Below are 25,522 nucleotides of genomic sequence, written 5' to 3'. Positions count from 1 at the left end.
AATTCCATTCTTCTCTTTTAAAAGAACACACTGCCCTCAAATTGAAAAGTAATATTTAGTGCCAAGGCTGCTTTCAGAGATGGTTATCTGTAGCTTTGAAGAGTCTTATGATTTTCAAAAAGCTCTAAGAATTGCTAGTGGCCTTCATCTTAATAATCTAAGGATGATTTCTGAGAACAGATTTTTTTAAGTTGTCCCAAAGTAAATACATACCTATTCATTGAACTCCACAATGAGAGAGTTTAGTGTAAAATTTCTGACATCATACTTAGAGGAAGCACTTAAAGTCTCTCACTGTTGATTTAGGTATAAAGGTAAGATTTCTCAATGGGCTACTCAGCTTCCCACCTAAACTCTTAAAATCTATGTTGAAAGCCTTTATCACAGGATTTTGCCAGTCAGCTTCAACCTCACTCTGCTCTAGGACCTCCTCAGTACTTCAGACTGAGCTTCCAAATTCACACAAGTCATTGGAAGTTGAAGAAGGATATGTGGCAAGAGGCTGGGGGCCCTATGATAGAGCAGATCAGTGCCGTTGTTTTTATTGTTGGAGATCCCCAGAATATGGCTTATCCTTAGAATTCTATGGAGTAAAAATGAAGGAGGAAAATAATCTATTGATTTTTTTCTAAGTCTATCAAATGCAGTTATAGTTCAGTTGGATTATTTGTGATATGCAAATCATATTTCTGATTCAAAGATATAGGCATGCCTCATTTTAGTGCACTTTATTTAAGTGCTTCACAGATATAACATTTTTAAGAAATTGAAGAATTGTGGCAACCCTGTGTTGAATATGTCTTTTGGTGCCATTTTTCCAACAGTGCATTCTCACATCATGTCTCTGTGTCATATTTTTGTAATTCTCACAATAATTCATATCTGATATAATGATCTGTGACCTTTGTAGTTAATATTGTAGTTATTTGGTGTGCCAAGAACCACATTCATATGAGATAGCAAATTTAATTGATAAATATATTTGTTTTGATTCTTCCACTAATTGCCCATTCCCATTTTTCCCTTTCCTTTCATCTTCCTAATCCTTGAGATGCAACAATATTGAACTTATGCTAATTGATAACCCTACAATGGCTTCTAAGTGTTTAAGTGAAAGGAAGAGTCAATTGATATGACAAACTTCACTGTTGTCTTATTTTAAGAAATTGCTAGTCACCCCAGTCTTCAGCAACCACACCCTAATTAGTCAGCAGCCATCATTGTGGAGGCGACATCCTCCACTAGCAAAAAGATAACAATTTGCTGAAAGTTTAAAGGATGATCAGCATTTTTAATCAAAAAAGTGTCTTTTAAAAGATATAATACTATTGTATATTTAAGTGACTATATAAACATAACTTTTATATGCACTAGGAAACCAAAAAATTCATGTGATTCATTTCATTGCAATATTTGCTTTATTGTGGTAGCCTAGAGCAGAACCTTCAATATCTTCAGGTGCTTGTACTTTATTTTGCAACATGTTACTGTAAACTGTTTAAAATTGATTTAATGATATTTTTAATTTTTATTAATAATAGTTAACAATTATATAGTGCATTAGTTTACAAAGTTCTTTATAATGGAGAGTCTCCTAGGATCGATTCCAGTGAGAGAGACCGAAGTTGTAAAGTTTACTCAAATGGTGAATTCCAGGGTTGGTGAGTTCTTCTGGGATGAAGAAGTTTCTTGGGCATGGTAGAAGAAGACCATAGTGTAGCCCAGAGAGGAATGAGATATGACCACCCTGGTGGTCTTATCCTCCTATCTTACCCCTAATTTAAATTCTGCCATGGAAAAAAAAAGGAGAATAGTTTCTCAACAGCATTTGTCTCAATAATAGCTTCTGACAACATATACAGCATTATACTCTGAGAGTTTCTTGTTTCTGTATAAAGAAGAGGTAGCTAAGAGTGTTTCCTAGCATTCTCTGCTGTGATTATTGCTTATTTTTTTCAGTTATTCTGAGTACAGTTTTCTTCAGGAGCATTTTCATTTACCCATTATAATACATTTGATTATTTACCCTGTTTTAGTGCAGATTGATTTTTTTTGGTATAACCTATTTTACTCTACATTAGTTCGTAAACCTATTTTCATATTTCTCTGAATATCTCATGTTCCTCATTTCTTATTGTACAATAATATTTTATTACATTCCAATATTATATCCCCCCCAACCCTTCCCTAATTTGTTTTCAGTCTTTGGCTACCACAAAAAGTATAACTATGAGTATTTTTGTTGACATAAGAATTTATTTTTTGGTCTTTGATCTCTTTACAATATAAGTGCAACACAGTAATGAGATTACTGGTCAAAATATCTGACCAGTATGTATGACCAAAATGCATGACAATTTTATTAGTTTTCTTGTCTAATTCCAAATTGACATCTAGAAAATTGATTAACTAATTCTGTCCCAACACTCATTCCAATAATCCAAAGAAATGACAAATATCTTGACATATTTTCCCTCTACCTGATGCAGTCTTCATTCTACTAAGGACAGATGTCAGAAAACAAGAGCAGCGTAGAGCAGAAATGGAAACCAGGGTGATGATAGAACCAGAGACTACCCCATCCCACAAGAAAGGATTGAAGGAATAAGGAAAAGAAAAATGAGAGAAAGTAGTGGTAGCTGTCTTCTAGTTTTTTACAGTTGCTCGCCACTACTCAAAAATGTTATTTTCAGAGATTGAACATGTTCTGTCTGGCCCCCAGATACTACTGGCATGTATGGAAAAACTTCTGGATAATCTTAGCTATCCAACAGTGCACTGCTTTGAAAAGTAGTAATTGTTTCTCATATAGGAGACTTTTAGGGTAGGTCCACCCTGTCTTTCTCAATCTGTAGGATATGATTTATCATATGAGTTATTTAATATGCAGGTCTACAATTCTTTTAAAAGCTGTTTATATCTTTTGATCCATTATTTCTTTGTAGCTGTCATGGTAATAGAATTTTAGACATTTTCAGTTGTATCATACTCTTTATGAATCTGTTGAGTTTTGGTTTTTTTTTTGGCAAAAATGCTAGAATGGTTTGCCATTTCCTTCTCCTGCTCATTTTACAGATGAGGAAACAGGCAAACAGTTAACTGACTTGCTCATAGCTAGTGTCTGAGGTCAGATTTGAACATAAAGATGAGTTTTCCTGTTCTGGTGCTCTATCCACTGCAAAACTTAGCTATCCTTGAAATGAATAGTTGTCATTTCATACATATATATATATGTATATATGTATATATACATATATATATATATGAGAAACACTTTTTATAAAGTGCTTATTTTAATTTAAATTTGAAACATTTATTTAAACATGATCACTTAATCATTTCCCCTTACCCTAAATGAAGGTTCAATCTTTGTTCTCTCAATTATCCAGATATTGATTCTGCCTTTAAAAATCTCCTATGGTCTTCTACAATAGCCTTCTTAAAACTGTTACTGCTTCCCACACCATTATAGTCAGAAAGCATTTCCTGATTTTTTTACTCAAATGTGTTTTTTTTTAATCAATTCAGCCCATTTTCCTTTTCTGACAAAATCACAGAATTTTGGATGTCTAAGTGACCTCAGAGACCCTCTCATGTCTCCCAGACTTGATTGATATCATGTAGTGAATTGGGTGGTGGACTTGGGTATCAAGTCTGGATTATAGAACTGAATTCAAATCTCACTTCAGAGACTTAATCACTGTGTGACCTGGGGCAAACCATTAAAAAAATTTTTTCTGTGACTCAGTTTCTCCTTTTGTAAAATTAAGAGGAGTATTGAACTCAATGGTCTCTAATGATTACATCATTCCTAACAAAATGCTTTTCTAACCTACCTTAAAAGTCTCCTAGTTGAGAAGCAATTGCTACCTTTCAAAGCAGTGCATTTTACTGTTGGATAGCTAAGGTTATCTAGAAGTTTTTTCATACATGCCAGTAGCCGTGTAATGTTACTCATTTTGTTTGGGAGCCAAACTGAATATATCCAATCTCTGAAAATAAACTAGAAGACAGCTATCCCTACTTTCTCTCATTTTTCTTTTCCCCATCCCTTAATCCTGTGGATTGGATTGTCTCTGGTACTATCATCATCTTGGTTTCCATTTCTGCTCTAAGCTGCTCTTGTTTTCTGACATCTGTCCTCAGTAGAATCAAGATTGTATCAGGTGGAGGGAAAATATGTCAAGATACTTGTCATTTCTTTAGATTATTTCACCCTACTTATTTTTCCTCACACTAGCTTTAGGAAGTCATTCCCTTGACTCACTGTCCACCAGACCTGCCTTCCTAAACCGGATTAAGCATTCTGCATTCAAAAGGATTTTGCACATTACTAATGGGTCCCATTTACCTTGAATCCTTAAGACCCTATAGATTATAGAACAACTGCAGAGTGAATTGGGTCTGAGCTCAGTGATAATGTAAAGTGTGGTTGTGCACACGTTCTCTGACACTCTTCTCGACATGTGGATATTTCTCAGCTGAATGGGTTTTAAGGTCACAAAGCAGCGTATTCATTTGGATCACTGGATTTGCCAGGATTTTCCTTGTCAGAAATATGGGCGGGCAGGGCACCATGGTAAGCATTCATTGCCGAATGCAGGATTAATTTTCCAAGGCAAAAATACATGGAATTGTTTGAGCAATAAGCTTCTCTTTCAGGAGAGCAAGAAGCTTTGTGACCCAACAATGGCATTGTATTGCTCATTAACAAACAGAGCAGATTCACGTGAGCCCTCTACATTCAAACTCTCCAACAGGAGAACATTCTCCTCAGCTCTGCAGCTGGGTTGTAGGGTCTTTTCTTTTTCTTTTTTTCCCTCCCTCCTCCTTTTATGAAGCTGCTTCTGGCCTTTGTTCTTATAGAAGGGATCTTAAGCCTTCCTTGAGAAAAGAGGGAAATGAGTGATGAAAAATGGTTCCCCTTTCCCTCTACACCCCCCATATACTCCCTGTTCATCTGAATTGAAATCTTGTCAGCTTGCTCACCACAGTGATTGTTTGGCACCTAGCTTTGAATCTGAAGTCTATGGTATTTGTGGTTTGTGAAATTTAACTTGACTTGAATGTCCTCTGTGAAATAGAATTTGAGATTTTGAGGAAAGGAAACTCGTTTGTGCTACTTCACTGATTTCTAGAAACTCATGCTTCTGCATGGACAGATAGACATGCAGGTAATATTTAACTTGGGTCTGGGTCCATGTTTTTGGCAAGCTGATTACTCTGCACAAATTTGAAAAGTCTAGATTTTTTTTTATCCTAAAGGTGGAAACTGAAGATAATGGATTCCTTTATCAGTTTCTGTCAGCCAAATATACTAAAAGTTGAGAAACTAATGTGAAGGTCATAAAAAGCGATTTGATCTTTCTGGAGAGCAGTCTGGAACTATGCCCAAAGGGCAACAAAAATGTGCATACCCTTTGATCCAGCAATATCACTACTAGGTCTATACCCTGAAGAGATTATGAAAAAGGGTAAAAATATCACTTGTACAAAAATATTCATAGCAGCCCTGTTTGTGGTGGCAAAGAATTGGATATTAAGTAAATGTCCTTCACTTGGGGAATGGTTTAATAAACTGTGGTATATGTATGTGATGGAACACTATTGTTCTATTAGAAACTAAGAGGGATGGGAATTCAAGGAAGCCTGTAAGGATTTGCATGAAGTGATGCTGAGTGAGATGAACAGAACCAGAAAAATATTGTATATGCTAACAGCAACATGGGGGTGATGATCAATCTTGTTGGACTTACTCATTCCATCAGTGCAACACTCGGGGACAATTTGGGGCTGTCTGCGATGGAGAATACCATCTGTATCCAGAGAAAGAACTGTGAAGTTTGAACAAAGACCAAGGGCTATTACCTTTAATTTAGGGGGGAAAAAACTTGCTATCTCTCTTACTTTGTGTTTCTTCCTTAAGGATATGATTTCTCTCTTATCACATTCAATCTGGATCAATGTATACCATGGAAACAATGTAAAGACTGGCAAATTACCTTCTGTGGGGTGTGGGGGGAGGGAAGTAAGATTAGGGGAAAAACTGTAAAACTCAAAATAGATAGATAGATAGATAGATAATGTTTTTAAAAAAGAAAAAGTGCTTTGAGTCACCTAGGTGACTCAATGGATTAGAGCAACAGCCATAGGATCGGGAGGACCTGAGGTCAAATCTGGACTCTAATGTGATACTATGACTTAACCTCCCCTATTGCCTCTCCCAACCCCCCCCCCCAAAAAAAGTGCTTCACTAGCATGCCCCTAGATGTGGCACTCATCCAGTGAAATAATAGCCACTCATGAACCCCTTTTGGAAATGTAAAGACTTTCAGATGCGAGGTATCCTCAAAGTCTTGGTGCAGTTAAGAAATATTTGCTTAAAATTGCACCAAGACTTGGGATGTCCTGCATATTGGTAGAAGAAAGCGTAAGACTGAAAAACTGAAAGAGACCAGTTAGTTCAATCCTGTCATTTCACAAATGAGGAAAGTAAAGCCCAGAGAGTTCAAGAATTTTACCCAGGGTCAAGAGTCAGTCAGTCCCAGAATCAGGATTTAAACCTAGATCTTCTCTTCCCAAAGGTGGTCATCTCTAGTCTGAGGCAGGCATTTGATGCTTCTTACATTGCACCTCTCACCTCTGACCACTGTTTCCCATTTCCTTTGCAACTTGATTAGGGTGGTGCCTGATTTAATTCATCAATCAAAACCTGTCAATTCTTTGCTCAGCAATCTTCACTGACTCCCAAGGACCTCCCCCACAGCTGAGGCCACCCTTTTTTCCAAGATTCTCCCACATATTCTGACTTACAGCCACATGGAATAACTCCCCATCTTCATACGTGCCAGCTGTTGTTGTCCCCTTGTCTTGATCTGTTCTTGTCCTTTTGCAAATTCATTTGTGGAACCTCCACCCAGCTTTTGCATTGCAATTCTAATGACACCACTTCAGGAAGTCTTCCTTGATTCTTCCTATTAATTATGATTTTGTCCTCCTAATAGTAAGATTTTAGAGTTTTTACTTCTTTAATTAATTTATATAGCATTATTTTGTATTGAAAGGTATTTATGAACAAGAAATAAAGAGCTGGGTTTCAGGCCATTAAGATATGAGTTTTAACTCATTTTGGTTACTTACTTTTTGTATGTTCCTGGGTAGAACACTTTATCTTTCTCAGCCTCAGTTTCTTCATCTGTGAGTAAGTCACTTAACCCTGTTTGCCCTAGTTTCCACATCTATAAAATGAGCTGGAGAATCAAATGGCAAACTGCTGTCTTCCAAGAAAACCCTAAATGGTATCACAAAGAGTTGAACATGACTGGAATCTACTGAACAGAAAACCTCACAGGATTATAGTAAGGAAGAATCAAATAACATCAAAAGATATTATATGTAAAGCACTTTGCAGACTTCAGTTATATGAAATGTTAGCTACTTTTATTAATTATTGTTGTTTCTACTGCAATTATCCATGGTGCCTCATCTAATTACTCGCTCCCCCAGTTCCAAGCATAGTTTTCTGTACATAGAGATACTTAATATGTGTTGGTCAAAATTGAATTAAAAAACTATGCTCAGTTGTTCCTGGGATTGATGCCCCAAGGAATCTGAAGAACATATTCTGAATATAAACAAATGTTTATTAGTATAACAATTAAAATAAGTAAACTGAGCACAAAGTTTAATTTATTAGTAAAGCACAAAGTTACCAATAAATGAAATCTCAGCTTCTTCAGCAAAGTTTAGACTGTGAATGAGAGAGAGACAATTCTCTTATATGGTTTTGGGGAGTACAGAACAAAAATAAGATTTCAAAGGCAGGGAACAAGTTATAATTGGTTAAAAGAGCTCTACATCATGAATGGCAAAATCAATGTGATTGACTTCGAGTTGAGGGCAGCTAAGTAGTGCAGTGGATAGAATACTAGGTCTAGAATCAAGAAGACTCATCTTCTCAAATATGTCCTCAGACACTCACTAACTATATGACTCTGGGGGTCAGTTAACCCTGTTTGCTCAGTTTCCTTATTTGTAAAATGAGAAGGAGAAGGAAATGACCAACCACTCCAGTATGTTTGCCAATAAAGCCCCAAAGGGAATCATGAAGAGTTGGACATGACTGAAACATCTGAACATCAATAACAGAGTTAAGGTGTGCGAAATAATATGATAGTTGGAAATTGGGAATGAGGGGCTAGCAACAAGCTCCTTCTACTCTCCTCTGATTAAGAAATATTCATCATTCATCACCATCAGCAGATTTTTTTACATAATGAATCAGACATCCTTGAAGGATGGTGTATGGATAGTAGACTAGATTCCCTGTTATTTACCTGCATCCCTAAAGGATAACAAATTTTCTTGAGAGAAGAATAGAGTAATTAGCAGGAGGACTGGATTGCTAAACTTAACTCATAACAAGCCAATTGAATTTCTGAACTAAGTACTGAGAAAAAGTACCATGACTCAGGACAAAATCAATCAATTGTAAATAGAAACAATTAAAGAAACATCACAGAATCAATCTGATCATTTCACCAGAAAGAACTGAAACTACAGCTAAAAAGATTAGAGTCAGTCATTTAACTTTTAGAGAGTCAGAGTTCATTGTTTTAGCAATCAAGGAAAAATATTTCAAAGTCGGTATTTTAGCATGATTTGCTTCTTTTGAGTGTATTCTTAGTCTGATGTCAGTGGACTGGTGTGTCCAAATTTAGAGAGGGTTATAATAAAAAAAATTAATTGACCACTAGGAGAGGAATATTTTTGTCCACAGTAATTGCTGAAGACTGCCCACTAAGACTCAGAGGGGTTCTGATATAAAAAGAGCATCCATTTCAATAAATGTTAGATCCTTGAAGATGAATTCACAGAAGCTGAGAGGACAAGAAGTGAATGTCATTCTGAAATGCTGAGTCTGCCCACTTCTGTGACTGAGCTGATGGTGCTTTACAGTTTGTCCATTGCTCCCAATGACTCCCTTAATTGGATGCATTCCATTGTTCTACCAACAGGCAAAGAGACTGCTGCAATGAAAGCTGACCTTTTGAGAGCCAGAAATATGAAAAGGTATATTAACCAACTGACCGTGGCAAAGAAACAGTGTGAGAAGAGAATTCTACTTCTGGGAGGTCCTGCATATGATCAGCAAGAAGATGGGACCTCTGATGAAGGAGAAGGACCTCAGAGTCAGAAGGTAAAATTTTTATCAGTCTCAAATTTTTTGAGTATCTCACTTCAGTTTTGGGTGATTATGAAAGCAAATATAATTTAGATTTGTTAAAATTATTATAGAACAGGGGCAGCTAGGTGGCGCAGTGGATAGAGCACTGGCCCTGAAGTCAGGAATACCTGAGTTCAAATCCGGCCTCAGACATGTATTAATTACCTGGCTGTGTGGCCTTGGGCAAGCCTTGCAAAAACCTAAAAAAAAATTATTATAGAACAAAGAACAAAGAAATTCTGAGGTCCCATGTTGACTTGAGGCCATCCACATTTCTCCTTTGGCCTAACTGGTAGCATTGCCTGGCTTTGTCCCATTATGATGAAGTAGCAGGCATGGTGAAATTTTATGCTTGTTTTCCTTTCTCTATACTTTTTTGGAGATCAGAGCCATCAGCCAATCCTTGCAGAGGAAGTCCACCCCAGTGCAGACACTGATTCTAAAAGATAGCAAACCTATTTCTTGAGAGTCAAGATATGAAAAGGTGTGTTAACTAGCTGACCATGACAACAGGCAGGAAAAGAGAAGAGCTCATTTGGGTTTGGGTTTGGGGCTTACAAATGACAATTTAAGGTCTTTGGGGCCCCACAACCTAATTATATGTCAGTGACCTCATAGACAGGTTGTCCATCCTCTTATCTGACACTTATTGATCCAGAGTCATAGTCCTTTTCTTGCCATGTCCATTTGATGCATTATCAAGAGTACACCAATTGATGCTTGTGCATATTTTTGTTGTTCTTGTTGTTAGGGGTAGGAGAAGAATGATCATAGGTTTTTAACTTTTTTTGTGTCAAGGACCCCTTTGGTGGTTGGGTGAAGTCTGTAGACCCCTTCTCAGAGCAATGCTTTTAAATATATGGAATAATATATACAAGATTCTAAAGAAAACTCATCAAAATACAACTATCAAAATATTTTAACATATTCCCTTTAATCTAAAGTAAATGGAAAACTGAGAAGTTGTTGTTTATTATTGTTTTTCTTAGAGGACTATATGAGATTTTCAGCAGTTTTCAGCTCAAGGACTATCTGCTTTTTGCCTATATTACGATGTGTTCTACTTAGTAGATGCTTAATTAATGTTGAATGAATGAATATTGTTTTTTTATATTTATTTATTCTCTTGCTTGAGCGATAAAGGGGAGAGAAAAAAATTAAAATTAAAAAAATAGTAATAATTGTAGGTATGGCCAGGTGGCGCAATGGACGTAGCCCCAGCCCTTGAGCCAGGAGCACCCAAGCCCATATACGGCCCCATACACCCAACAATCACGCAGCTGTGTGACATGCAAGCCACCCCAACCCCAATGCCCTGCAAAAAACAAAAAAAGAAAAAAAAGACCCAAAATAAAATAAAATAGTAATAATAGTAGGGGTGGCTGGGTGGCGGAGAGAGCATTGGCCCTTCAGCCAGGAGCACCCGGGTCCGAGTCTGGCCTCAGACACCCAAAGATCACCCTGCTATGTGGCCCCAGGCAGGCCACCCAGCCCCATTTGCCCTGCACCCCCCCAAATAATAATAATAAAAAATGTGCTTCAGTCTTTGTACCAACAACTCTGTTGCAGGTAGATAACATTCTTTATGGTAAGTCCATCACAAAAGTTACTTCCATATTTTTCCACCATTGCCATTGCTGATCGCAACTCCCTCCTTTCATACTTCTCCACTACCATGTACTATATTTTCTCTCTCCTTTCACTCTGACTCTTCTGTAGGGTTGCTGAGTGGAGCAGCAGACAGATCCCTGGTCCTGGGGCCAAGAGGCCCCGAGCCCCCCTACCACCCCTTAGGCCCAGCATCCACCTGGCCCTATGGTCCCGGACAGGCCATCCAATCCCAGCCCCTTGCTAGAAGTAAAAAGGAAAATGTGTTATATCTGACCACTCTCCCCCATGGTCCATCCTCTCCTCCATCACTCACATCCCCCCTTCCCCCTGTCCCCCCCCTTCTTATTCCAGATGTCTATACCCCATTGAGTATATATATATGCTGTTTCCTCTCCTAGCCACCTCTGATGAGAGTGAAGATTCCCCCATTCCCCCTTGCCTTCCCCCCCTTCCATATCATTGCAATAGCTCATTGTAATAAAGAAAAAACTTATTACATGAGATATCTTGTCCTATTCCCCCCTCTCCTTTTTCTTTCTCCCATTACATTTCCCTTTTTTCTATTGACTCCATTTTTACACCATATTTTATCTTCAAATTCAGCTTTCTCCTGTGCTTTAACTATAAAAGCTCCCTCTACCTGTTCTATTAACTGAGAAAGTTCATATGAGTATTATCAGTATCATTTTTCTATGCAGGAATACATGCAGTTCATCATCAAGTCCCTCATATTTTCCCCCTCTCCTCCAATCTCCATGCTTCACCTGAGTCTTGTATCTGAAGATCAAACCTTCTGTTCAGCTCTGGCCATTCCAACAGGAACATTTGAAATTCCCCTGGTTCATTGAAAGTCCATCTTTTTCCCTGGAAGAGGACATTCAGCCTTGCTGGGTAGTTCATTCTTGGCTGCATTCTAAGCTCTTTTGCCTTCTGGTATAATATATTCCAAGCCCTACGAGCTTCCAGTGTAGTAGCTGCTAAGTCCTGTGTGATCCTGACTGCAGCTCCACAATATTTGAACTGTGTCCTTCTGGCTGCTTGTAATATTTTCTCTTTGACTTGGGAGTTCTGGAACTTGGCTATAATATTCCTAGGGGTTGTTTTTTTGGGATCTCTTTCTTGGGGGGATCGGTGGATTCTCTCCATTTCTATTTTGTCCTCTGCTTCTAGAACATCAGGGCAATTTTCCTGTAGTAATTCTTTGAAAATGATGTCAAGGCTCTTTTCCTGATCATGACTTTCAGGTATTCCAATAATTTTTTTTTTAGGTTTTTCAGGGCAAATGGGGTTAAGTGGCTTGCCCAAGGCCACACAGCTAGGTAATTATTAAGTATCTGAGGCCGGATTTGAAGTCAGGTACTCCTGACTCCAGGGCCAGTGCTCTATCCACTGTGCCACCTAGCTGCCCCTATTCCAATAATTTTTAAATTATCTTTCCTAAGTCTGTTGTCCATATCAGTTGTTTTTTCAATGTTTCACATTTTCTTCTAATTTTTCATTTTTTGGTTTTGAAGTAATGAATCCTGGTTTCTCGTAAATTCATCAATCTCCCTGAGTTCTAGTGTTTTATGAATGATTTGTTCTCCTCAGAAAGCTTTCTTCTCTCTTTTTCCATCTGGCCAATTTTGCTTTTTAAAGCATTCTTCTCCTCAATAACTTTTTGAACTGTTTTGTCCATTTGACCTAAGCTGGTTTTTAGCATGCCATTTTCTTCAGCATTTTTTTGGATTTCCTTGACTAGGCTACTGACTTCATTTTCATGTTTTTCCTGCATCTCTCTCATTTCTTTTCCCAATTTTCCTTCTAACTCCCTCATTTGATTTTCAAAGTCTTTTTTGAGCTCTGTCATAGCCTGAGCCCAATTTCTGTTTTTCTTGGAGTCCTTAGATGCAGGAGCTTGTGCTTCCTCATCTTCAGACTGAGTATTTTGATCCTTCTTGGGCTCATATGCAAAATATTTCTCAATGGTGTTCTACTTGTTTCTCTGCTTGCTCATTTTCCCAGCCTGAGCCTGGTTTTGGGGTGCTTCCTGAGCTTTTGGGACACTCCCACAAGGATCTCAGTGTATGAGGCTCTGTCTTCCCTCCTGGTCTGTGAATGACCATATGAGTCCCCCTCTGCCATGAGGCTAAGGTGGAGGGGGCTGCTGTTCTATTGGGGGGGCCTAGATTGTGATCAGGATCTGAATGTGTTCAGAGCCCCAGAGTCCTGTTCCAGGGGCAGAGGACAGAGCTGGGCAGTCCCTCTCTCTTCACTCCGCTCCCTAGGTTCAATGGGCTCATGCCCTGGAGGCTCCTGCTTATGGCCTCCATCTGCTACTGTTTCCTGGATCTGGGTTGTGGTGGCCACACTGCTCGCTGTGTGCCCTGAGGGCTGGGCTTCACGAGCTCTCTCTGGCAGAGATTCCCCCAAGTTGTGCCCAGTGTTCCCCATGGTGTAGCTCAGGAAACTCCCCCGCTGCTGTGAGCCGTGGCTCCCAGTGCCCTCGGCTGCCTCTGGGAGGCTGAAGTTCTTTCCCTTTGGCGGGCTGCCCCTCTGGCGGGCCGCTCCTCCAACCCCGGGGAGCAGAGCTTTTATGCTCTTTTCCAGGTTACCTTGAGTAGGAGCACTGCCTCACTGGGTCCATCTGTGGGTTCTGTCTCTCAAAAGTTTAGTTAGAGTCCCTAGTTTTGAAGTTTTATGAGAGAGCTCCTAAGAGACATTGCTCTCTTGTTGCCATCTTGGCTCCACCCCCTTGAATGAATATTGTTGATCTGACATTGTTAATGGCCTAGAGTGGATAGAGTGCCAGGCCTGGAGTCAGGAAGACCTGAGTGCAAATTCAGCCTCAGACCAGGTAAGTCATTTAACTACTGTCCGCCTCAATTTACCCATCTCTACAATAGCACCTACCTCCCAGTGATGTTATGAGGACCAAATGATATAATATTTGTAAAATGCACAATACCACAATAGGTTCTATATAAATTTTTTACTCTTCCCTTTTCCTTTCTTCTCCTGTCCCTTGATTCCTCTCCCAGGGAGAGTGCAGAAATGGTATTTTATTTTCAGTTTCTAAGTAGTTTGCTGTTGAAAAAGTCAAGATGTCAATTGATTAGTTTGGGCACTGGCAATGAAAAGTGTTTGGAGCCTGCAGTGACAGACAAAATGATTCTGGTGGAGCTCTTAGTCTATTTGTGCTTGACCCAGTGGGCTCATTAATTTCTTCATTTGAGAGCTTGAAAACATGAAATATAAGTTCAGTGGGTCACCCTGAAGATATTTTTGTACATTGATAAACAGAAATATTTACTTCAAAAAGAAATAAAGAGGGTGGCTAGGTGGTGCAGTGGATAGAGCACCAGCCTTGGAGTCAGGAGTACCTGGGTTCAAATCCGACCTCAGACACTTAATAATTACCTAGCCATGTGGCCTTGGGCAAGCCACTTAACCCCATTGCCTTGAAAAATCTAAAAAATAAAAAAAAATAAATAAAAATTCTGTTTTTAAAGTGCTGGTTTTAAGAAAGTTCCACATCAGCTGGTGGGTGACACATGGAAACAGAGAGAAGTAGAAAAGGAGAAGGGTAAGGATGCTCTGAGTCACCTTGACAATTTTTTTTCTCATATAGTAAGTTATATGGCCATACTAGTTGACCTTGGAAGTCAACACACAATCCATGTTCCTCTTTTCCTTTATCTAAATATTTTGAAACCATTAATTAATTCTTCAGTAAGCATACCACAAATATTTCCTTATTTAAATTTAATTAAAAGAAAGCCCTTCTTGAATTATTAACCCATAGGATTTGATGCTGGATGAGATCCCTTGGGGGATATAATCAACTTAAAAAATCACATACAGAAAAAGACATATCATCTTTGTTTTATTTTACTTGTGTTAATTTTGTTAAATATTTCCCAATTACATTTTAATCTGGTTTGAGCCACACTTAGAAGTCTTATGGGCTGTGCATAACCCAGTGGCTGTTTATGTATCATTTCTACACTAGATAATAGAATCCTAGCTTTTGATCTGATATCATTTAAGAGTCCATTCATGATATTTAAGGTCCTTAGAGGATGAAGAAATGGAGGCCTAGGAAAGGGAAGTAGCTTTACAAGTAATTATAACCCAAGTCCTTTGGCCCCATTATCTTGCACTCTCTTTCCCTTTAGTCTGTTGGCATGATTATATATTCAATATATGTACAGTGAGTTAGTCTTGCATAAAGGAAAACAAACTAGACCCCTTTTCTCAGAACAATTATGTACCTTGCGCCTTGACAGAGACTTAGTGGATAGAGAACCTGGCTTTGAATCCAAGACCTGGGACTATATGTGAGATATACCAACTATGTTGCCTTTAACTAGGCATCTGACTGCACCATGTCCTATGCACCTCTCTAAGGTGCAGAGATGGTATTGGTCGAAGGGAGTTTCCTAACACAAGTTGTTCCCTAAGCAAATGAAATCACAAGTCCAGTCTCCATCCCCCATTCCCTCCTTTCTAGACACACAAGTCTTAGGCAAAAATTATAGTTGAGTCAGTCATTCTAAACCTAATGCTCAAGTGGGTTCATCAACTGAATATGACAGACAACACTTTGCTTTCTCATAGTATAGTGGAAATTCATGACCTAGCAAAGTCATGACCTAAGCCTAGTCTTATCTCCCTCCTAATTAGCTTTGATTCTGGTTAAGTCATTTCCCCTTATTTGTTCAATGAGAACTTGGGCTAACTTCTCTCTTACATTCTCTTCTATCTCTAAAGTTCTGATTCTTTTTCTGTTATTTCAGAGTGGGGGGTTTTATTGTTAGTATATTGTAAGTGTTACTACATCTTGGGCCATCTTCAGTCATCCTAATATTAGACCCAGATGACTCTTGGAGGAGAAAGCGAGACTGCTGACTACACAGCCTTACCTCACTTAGATTTAGTTCATTTGCAAGTCATGGCATCACTTTTCCTGATGTCCTCCTCAAAAACAAAGGACAAACAATGACAACAAATGTTTGATAAAGTCAGGGAGGTAGGTTTGAGTGGACTAGAGGAAATTCAGATTTCCAAAGCAGAAGCAAAAAATTAATATTGCTATGATGGCAGTTGGATGTGTAAGGATGTGTGTTGCAAAGCAGAGTTTGGGAATCCTATAATTCAGTTTAAAGGGAAATTCTGTAAGCATGCTCACTTGTTTGCCAGACTGTTACTTGGATGGATCCTTGCCTCGGTGACTGAATTCACAACAACCTTATTTTCTTCCCAAGTAGAATGCAGGATCTTTGAAAGGAATAGACTGCTTCATTTTTTGTCTTTGTATTCCTAGCATCCAGTATAGTGATTTCAGTTTAATTTAAACATTTATTAAGTAGTTATCATAAATAGAGCACCAGACTAGTGCTTGGTGAGACAAAAATGTTGGGTATTATTCATGCCCTAGTGAAGTTTCCATTATAGGAAGATGATGAGATACATACATAGGATCATACTTCAAGATTTTAGTGGCTTCATGTTGAGTACATCTGATGATGCAGTTCAAGACCTCTTGATATTTCTTCATTCTCTCATACTGTGTCCTCTCCTAGACCCCCTCCATAGGAAGGGGGGAAAATTGGGGGGAATCATAGGAATTGACTCATAGACTAAGTTGCTATAAAAAAAATCTATCTTACCATATAGGAAAGTAGGAGAGGAAGGGGATGACAGAAGGGGGGGGTGAGGCAGGAGGGAGGAGAAGGAATGATAAAAGGTAGTGTGGATTGGAAGAGTAAAAGTGGCAAAGTACTTTTGAGACTGGAGAGGGTGAAAGGAGAGAGATAGTAAGATAAACAGGGAAAATAGAATAGAGGGAAATGCATAGTTAGTAATCATAGCTGAAAAAATTTTACAGCAAGTGTCTCAAATATAGAGAACTGAGTTGAATTTATAAAAATAAGAGCCATTCCTCAAGAGATAAATGATCAAAGGATATAAACAGGCTATTTTCAGATGAAATAATCAAAATATAGTTATATAAATAAATGTTCTAACTCACTCTTGATTAGAGAAATGCAAATTAAAATAACTGAGGTACCAGCCCACATCTACCAGAAGAGGAAAATGACAAAATGTGGGAAAATGACAGGATGTGGGAAATTGAGACATTAATGCACTGGTGGTGAAGTATCCATTCTCTAGAGCAACATGTAACTATATCTAAAGGCCTATAAAACCCCATACCCTTTGATCCAGCAATATCACTATTTGGGCTGTGCCCCAAAGAGACAGTAAACAAAAGGAAAAGACAACATATGTACAAAATTATTCACAACAGTTCTTTTAGTGATGTCAAGGAATTGGAAATTAAGGGTATGTTCAATAATTGGGGAATGACTAAACAGGTTATATATTGTTGTATATGATTGTGTTGGAATACTATTGTGCTATAAGAAATGATGAGCAGGATGTTCTCAGAAATTGCTAGAAAGACTTATATGAACTAAAACAAAGTGAAATGAATAGAACCAGAAGAACATTTATATATATGTATATGTATATAGTAACAGCAGTATTGTATGATAATCAATTGTAAATGACTCTAGTTATTGCCCCAATACAATGATCCAAGACATTTCTGAAGAACTTACCATGAAAAATGTCCATCTTCAGAGAAAGAACTGATGAATTCTTAATGCAGATTGAAGCATATTTTTCTTTATTTTTCTAGTTTTTTAAAATTCGTTTTCTTTCACAATATGATTAACCTGGAAATTTTTTGCATGACTACTCATGACATAACCTATATCAGATTGCTTGCCTTCTCAATGAGATAGGGAAAGAGAGAGAATTTGGAACTCAAACATTTTTAAAAACAAATGTTAAAAAATTGTTTTTACCAGTAATCAGGGAGGGGGGAATAAAATAATAAATTTAAAAAGAGAAATAAATCCTTCATAGAATATCCTCCCACCTTCCCAGACACTTCCTGAATTTTTTTCCCTTTCAGGGGTACCAGTAGAGCACTCAAGCTGTCTATCTGTCATCCTTTTTTAGATAATTATAGCAGACAGTGTTCTATAAATGGATTAGAAAGGTGCTATGCAAAGTAAATACTATTTTAGACCTCAAAGGGGAAAGGTCTGATTAGAGAAGTCTTCTTACAAGATGTGGTTTTAAAGTATAGGCAGGAAGTCAGTAGAAGGAGAGGGATAACTATGGTGTGTTTACTGAGTAATCTAATTTGACTGAGTATAGATTAGATGAAGGGAGCAGCATTAAATAAGGCATGTTCTATTGTGAAAGGTCTTGAATGCCTCATAAAAGAGATGACATTGTTTACTATAGCTCAAGAACTAAAGGACATAAATATAAAAATGAAACAGTCTTTGTCCTCAAGCTCATAGTTCCCCATTAAGGGAAAAAATGATTTGATCTTCAGTGGAAAATAGAGACATGGAAGAATTGGTTGACATTTTCTTTCCATTAACATAAATCACATTGATTTGATTATGGTTCCAGTGGAAAGCTGGGACAGGGAGGAGTGGGAAGTCCATGCAAAGTAGCAGAGTGAAAGGACAGAAGATGGCTAGAGGGATTGACTGGATGGGGATAGTATGGTCTGGGGAAACTGATAAAGTCATCTTACTCAGCAGGCAAAAAGCAATGAAATCTTCATTTCTACCTAGACTTGTAGTATTTCACTTGATTCTTCTGACTGATCTGCCCCAAAATTTGAATTCTTATTTGCTTGATAGGTACACATATCACATCCTACCTTACTTCTCTAACAAGTATTCCATTTCTGCTTCTATACCGTGCACCCTTTCATGTGAATAGCATTATTATTTCAAGGGGGCCAAACACTCTTAGAGCATCTAGTACTAGACAAGACATTTAAGCCTGTTTCCTTTTCTGCAAAAATGGGAGATAATAGTTACTTAGACGTACTTTCCCAGGTTGATGTGAGGATAGCGTCTTGGAAACCTATATGGGGATAAATGAAATGTGCTAAGAATTGAGAACACATATATGAGAAGGAAACATTTGGAACAAAATGATAAAATAAGATAACACGTTCTTGGTAAACCAGCTCCTGCTGTTCAGCAGCTCCTGCTGTTCATCATCTCTTGCTGTTCAGCAACTCCTGCTGTTCTCTCCCTGGGAGCCAGACCATGGCAAATCATTGATCTCACTAGTGCTTTCCAGGGAGCTGAGGCTGACTTCAACACAGATCTAAGAGCAGTCTTACCTGGCCAGCCTGGCTTCTACAGCAGAGCCTGAGAAAGTGCCCAGATGCTCCCATCTGTCCTTCTCCTTCACTCCCCTGCTATTCTGTTCTTCTTACTTCTGACTTGATCTTGTGTAGAACCTGGTTCTCCAGCACCTCCCAGTGGTCCCTAAGGCTTCTAATCTTTCCAGCTTACATAAAGTGCAGAATACTCTTTTTATTTTCCTTTGAGTTTCGTGAGGTCTAGGCAGAAGCAATCCCTTGCATGCTGAGCTGTTGTTCCTCTGGGCAGGCTGATACTTCTCAGGTTTTTACTATCATTCCTTGAACACAAGCTATGTTAAGTGGTCCCTGGGCTCTTTGTTTTTATCAGATTTGCTATATAGCGATTTCTTGGTTACCTATAAGAGAGGGTCCCTCTGCATTCTTGTGAACTGTTTCTGCTATAAGATGGTGTCCATTTTCAATTAATTTTTATAATCTAAACTTCAAGATCAACTCTACACACTGTAGCTTTACTTCTCAGAGACTTGGCATTGAAGTGGAACATGAGCTGTGTCTCAATCCCTGAAATTTAGTCTCCCATTTCCTGGAGAAATGATATCCAGTGGAATGGAAATGTTGAAGTGAGAAAGGAGACTAACTAACCCAGAAAGAACAGAAAGAATGATCTCCCAGCCTCTGATGTATGGTGTGTGTGACCCTAGACCTAGTGACTTAACTGCTCAGTGTGCCAGGAAACTAAAAGCATAGTTGCAGAGAGGTGTAGACCTGTATTTACAGAAGTTTCCTCACTTGAAATTTCTAGTGAAGTCTCTGTGAAACTTTTTTCTTTTTTAAAAACTTTATTATTTTTCCAACTCTATGTGAATTTAGTCTTCAACAATTTTTGTAAGATTTTGTTTCACTTTTTCTCTCTCCCTTTCCACCCCCCCCCAACAGAGCAGTCTAATATAGCTAATGCATATAAAATCTATATGGAAATATTAATCATATTGTGAAAGAAGACTCAGAATAAAAAAGAAAAGAAAACCACGATGGGGGGGAACATAAAAGCATAAAACATTTTAAAAATTGAAAATAGTATGTTTTGGTCTGCATTCAGACTCCATAGTTGCTTCTTTGGATGTGGATGGTATTTTTCATCACAAATCCTTTAGAATTGTCTTTGATTTTCATACTACTGAATTAATCAAGTCTATCATAATTGATTATCACACAATGTTGCTGTTAATGTGTTTATTGTTCTTCTGATTCTGTGTACTCTTTCTTGACCCCCAAAATTCTAGCACCCTCCTTCCAAGATGGTCTTATCTCTACCATATATGTGTATATATATATATGTATTTATTCACTTTATCTTTATGCTATATATCAGTATATATATATATATATAAAACTATATACATATATATGCTAGTAAGTAAGCATATATATATGCTAGCAAGTAAAGATTATTCCATTTTTTCACATTTGTATCTTCACTACCTACCATAGTGACTTGTACATAGTGATACTTAATAAATAATTGTTTACTTACTTAAAATTAGGTAATTAATAAATGCTTGCTGATTGGTTACCCAACACTCTAATAAGCACCATAGTTATAAATACAAAAGTTAGAGTCCCTACCTCAAGAAACTTAAATTTAAATATAGAGAGACAACACCTCTAGGAGATTGGTGGTCAGGGAAGAGAACATCTGGGGCGTCACAGAGATGATCGATAGTTGAATCATAAGATGTCAACTATACCTTTTCCAGGAATAATGACAATGTGGTAGTACTGATTTGATTATTGAATGTAGAACAAGAGGTGAAAAGGGGAGAGCAAGAATATGACAGAACAGTGTGAATGGAATGTGCAAGGGTAACAGAATGGATGGCAGGATGTCTGAAATGGATAAATGGGTGAATTATGAGGCACAGTCTTGACCTGTAGGTGTGGAGTCAGTCAGATTATGTGGACTAGTTGAGCTAACAGTTCCAACTATTAATCAACTGAGTGGATTAACTCACCTAAAGACCAGGGGAAGTTTGGTTGATGTTTTTGGCAGTCCAATCCAAAGCTGGAGCAAAACATGGCTATATCAGGATAAATGAGATGACTGGTTGGATGAATGGAATATAACACCTAGTATTATAGAGTAATAAATTTGAAAACATATTTTAGCATATTAAAGTTTTCAAAGTATAACCTATGCCTTATCTCATTTGAGTCTCACACCAGTCAGCCCTAGGAGGTTTATTAACAAGTCTCACTAGCCCCATTTTAGAGATGGAAGTTCAGAAGGGTCAAATTACTTGCATAGTCAGATAAATAATTTGAATCCCAGTTCTTTCTGACTTTGAATCCAAGTTCTTTCTATTGCCACCCCTGTCATAAATTTTAATTTTAAAGTCTAGAAACCTCAATTTGTCTCCCACTGCAACATATACTCCTTGTGTATTGCCTATAGTGGTGATATATTTAGTGCTGTTCTAAATCTGGATACAGTCTAAATCTAAATACAGATGCTTCCTCATCTGTAAAATGGGATTGCAATTGTATATTTCCTAGGGATGTAATGAAGAAAAATCACATCACAACTGTTCCCTTTGTCAAAAATAATGATAATAATAATAATATAATAATAATAAATAATAAATCTAAAAAATAAAAGTCTGAGACTGAAGCAAGTCTAAAGAAATTCAACATCCCTTAAACCCCAGGGTCTTTGACTGCAGCAACTTGTGAAGCAGTCTCAAGTTTTTCTTAAGTGGGCCCATGATTTCTACTCCTGGGGAAGCTGGGCCTGGTGGGTCCCTTGAACAATGAGATACAGTGCATTAAAACTGATTGGTAGTTCACATGAAGTCCAGCACCAATATACTTAGCCTCTTGGGCTAATGGACCTTAGAACAAAGGACAAACCAGTTTGGATTGGAAATAGAGCAGGTCAAAACTCCCATACCAGTTGGAGGTAGGGTTTGAGTATATGAGGCAGCTAGGTACCTAGTGGATAGAGTACTGAGCCTGGAGTTCAGAAAACATGAGTACAAATCCAGCCTGAGACACTAACAAGCTGTGTGGCCTCTATCACAAGTCACTTAACTGCTGTTTGTCTCAGCTTCTTCATCTGTAAAATGGATAATAATAGCATTTACCTCTCAGGGTTGTTCTGAGGGGCAAATGAGATAATATTTATAAAGATTTTGGCAGAGTGCCTAGGCAATATCTAAATGCAATGGAGATGGTGTTTATGATTATGAACAACCACTTTATTACTATCCCTGGGAAAAAGATCCAAAATTTTTAAAATCTTAAATCTCTGTATAAATGAATACTTTTTTTATATGATAAGAAGAGGTTGGAGTAATATGAATAATTAAAGTTGCCAGACAGTCAAAATTACATTATTTGGAAACTTTAGCCATTAACTATAACCCTAGATTCAAGTACCTCCTCCCCCCCTTCCCCAAATTTATTTTGAAAATTAATTTTCTCCTCTATTCCTTCCCTCACTGATATGTTATTGATTTAGATCCTAATATAATTACTGAATTATTCAGTAAAAGAGGAGGGGAAAATAACCAAACAATTGAATAATTCATCAACTAGATCAATCAGAAGTTTTATTTTTCTTGAAAAAGTGAAATGGCAAGTCCATTTAGCTAAAGAATGATAGTGATGGAGAACCTAGGCTGTATATTCATTGGTGCTCCCAAAATACTTCCCCTGTACTAGTGGAGTGGATATCATCATCCATGAGATCACAAATTTATCAAATTAGCCCAAAAGATCATTCATAATTTTTTTACACTGATGAGGATAAGAGGCATAAATAATAATGATAATGATTTTAAAAGTACTTACTGGCTTTGTCACTAAAAGTTGAAATTGAGACAAAAATATTTTAAACTGTAGTGTATCAAATTCAACATATATTTATTATTGTGTATTATGTATTGTTTTTTCTACTAGATATTGAGTTTTTTTTAATTTTGCAGTTGCTGTTCAATCTTTTTAGTCATATCTAATACTTTGTGACTCTATTTGGGGTTTTCTTGGCAGGGATACTAGAGTGATTTGCCATTTCCTTCTTCAGGTCATTTTGCAGATGAAGAAACTGAGGCAAACGGGGTTTAATGACTTGCCTAAGGTCATACAGCTAGTAAGTGTTTGAGGCAGGATTTGAACTCAGTTCTTCCTGGCAGCAACTAGCCACTTTGTCACCTAATCACTATCCTGGGAATACCAAGACAAAATTAAGAGGTTAATGCCCTCAAGAGTTTTCATTCTACTTGGGGGATATGTTATAAAGGGAGAGACTTAAAAAACTGGGAGTGGAAAGCGTCCTGTAGAAATAGAAAACTTTTTTAAGGGAGTTGAATATTGAAGGAAGATAAGATAAGGAAGGAAAGCATTCTGGATATGGGGCATGGCTTGGACAAAGTCAAAAAGGTGGAAAATATGGCACAGAGTAGGAATAACAGATAGTGAGCCAGTTTTACTATAACAAAGTTAGCCAAGAAATATAATGTGAAATAAGGGTGAAAAGACAGTTGGAGAGTCAGATTTAGGAGAGGTTTAGATATTTAGGCTAAGAAGTTTATATTTTTATCTAGAAATACTAAGAATTTTTGAGACTTTTGAGCAAGGGAGTAAAGGTGGTCAAGTCTATAATTGTAAAACTCAAAACTCAAATAAGATCTTTAAAAATAACAAAAATAAAAAAATAACCATTAGCAGAAATATTTTGCTTTTTGATTTGTCTCTGGGCACCAAAAAAAAAAAAAAAGATAAATATCACTTAGGAAGCAGCATGATACAGAATAAAGAACCCAAAAGCTCTAGGTTCATATCTTGCCTAGGATGCTTACTTAAACCTTACTTAAATCTTGGGGAAATCACTTGACTTCCTTTCCTCAGTTTCCCCAACTATAAAATGAAGTCCCTTCCAACTCAAGCTATATTATCCTATTTAAAAAAAAATAATTGAGCAGACATTCAAGAAACATTATCAAGCTAAGGTTTAGAGACATAAAGTAAGATTTAACATGCATTCTGCTCTTGTCTGACTAACACTCTCATGATAGGGAATGATATGCCCAAAGAGCTGATGATACAAGAGAGATGGAGATATGAGCAGAAAATATTTCATATGACATGCTATGTGAAATATGAGAGAGATTGGAGGTAGAAAATAAAATGACAGGGATTATAGTGACAAAGAACTCGAAATTGCAGGGATTCTCACCAGTTGGGGAATAAGTTGAACAGGTTGTGAGGTATAGGTGTGATGAAATGCCACTGTGCTATAAGAAATGAGGTGTTCAGTAATCTTAGAAAAGACATATGAAATGATGCAGAACCAAAAAAATCTCAATATTGTTTTAAGAACAACTATGACTAAGACATTTTGACAAATACAAAAATTAAAAATAAAAAATTTAGAAGATTCTATCTGCTTCTAGAGACAGAACTGATTAATAGAAGTCTGTTTAGAATACGTCTGTGTGTGTGTGTGTGTGTGTGTGTGTGTGTGTGTGTGTGTGTAATAACTATTTTGTTTAATAGTGGCCAACTCTAGGATCAGGGGGAGAACTATTCATGATGTTTTTAATGTATATTTGTATAAAAATATTAAGTTGTACATGGTAGATTTGCAATTTCATGTATAATCCATCTTTTTATGTACTGAGTTATAGAAATGCTTGTTTGTTACATGAATTGAAAACTTTTTAAAAAATCATATTTGTCCTATGAAAAATTAGGACAGTTTGAATATTTACTAATATTTTGCCAAACTTAGAGAATTGAACCCACTGTATTTTTATTTCTTATGTATGCGATTGTTTATGGATCACTTACTTTGACATATGGTTTGCTGAATAAAGCACAGATTAAATGAGGACACTGGATATAGAAGAAAAATAGGATTATGCATTCATGACTCTGCTTTTGACTTTTTCCTTACCAACAGATTCTTCAGTTTGAGGATATTTTGGCAAACCCGTCCTATCGAGAGCACTTTCGAATATATATGGAAAGGATGGACAAGAGAGCTCTGATTAGCTTTTGGGAGTCAGTGGAATATCTGAAGAATGCAAACAAGGTAGTTCCTGAGAATGATAACTTCTTTTTGGTAGTGGTTTGAATATTATTAATATATTCCCATGTTTCCAAGTGAAGATTTATTGTAGATCTCTGAGCTGAAAGGGACCTTAAAGGCCCAGAATTCTTAAGCTTTTTGAATCATGGACCTCTTTGGCAGCCTGATAAACACTTCTCAGCATAGTTATAAGTATATAAAATAAAATATGTAATATTATCCATAGGTGATGTTTAAACCTTATCTGAAGCATAAACTGCTGGTATAAAATCCTTAACTATCCATTTTAGGACAGCTCTCATTATAAGAAAGTTCTTACTTATGTAGAGTTTTCCACCTGCTTCTGTTTTTCTGCATATTTCCAGCTAATTCTACTCTTTAAAGACAAGTGTAATTAATCTAAACT

General features: G+C 37.3%; 1 protein-coding gene across 2 annotated transcripts in view; it reads left to right on the top strand.

Moving 5' to 3' along the window:
* SNX25 (sorting nexin 25) overlaps positions 1-25,522 on the top strand; it is a 264,009-nt gene that overhangs the window by 166,908 nt on the left and 71,579 nt on the right. For both annotated transcript variants that reach the window (XM_074228855.1, XM_074228856.1), the window contains exons 7-8: positions 9,018-9,199; positions 24,988-25,119. In XM_074228855.1, the coding sequence (XP_074084956.1) occupies positions 9,018-9,199; positions 24,988-25,119 (314 nt within the window). The remainder of the gene's footprint in view (positions 1-9,017; positions 9,200-24,987; positions 25,120-25,522) is intronic.

The sequence above is a fragment of the Macrotis lagotis genome, chromosome 3 (assembly GCF_037893015.1).
Source record: "Macrotis lagotis isolate mMagLag1 chromosome 3, bilby.v1.9.chrom.fasta, whole genome shotgun sequence".
In the NCBI taxonomy this organism is placed as follows: Eukaryota; Metazoa; Chordata; class Mammalia; order Peramelemorphia; family Peramelidae; genus Macrotis; species Macrotis lagotis.
The sequence above is the reverse complement of the archived record's forward strand: the minus strand, read 5'-3'. Positions and strand labels throughout refer to the sequence as shown.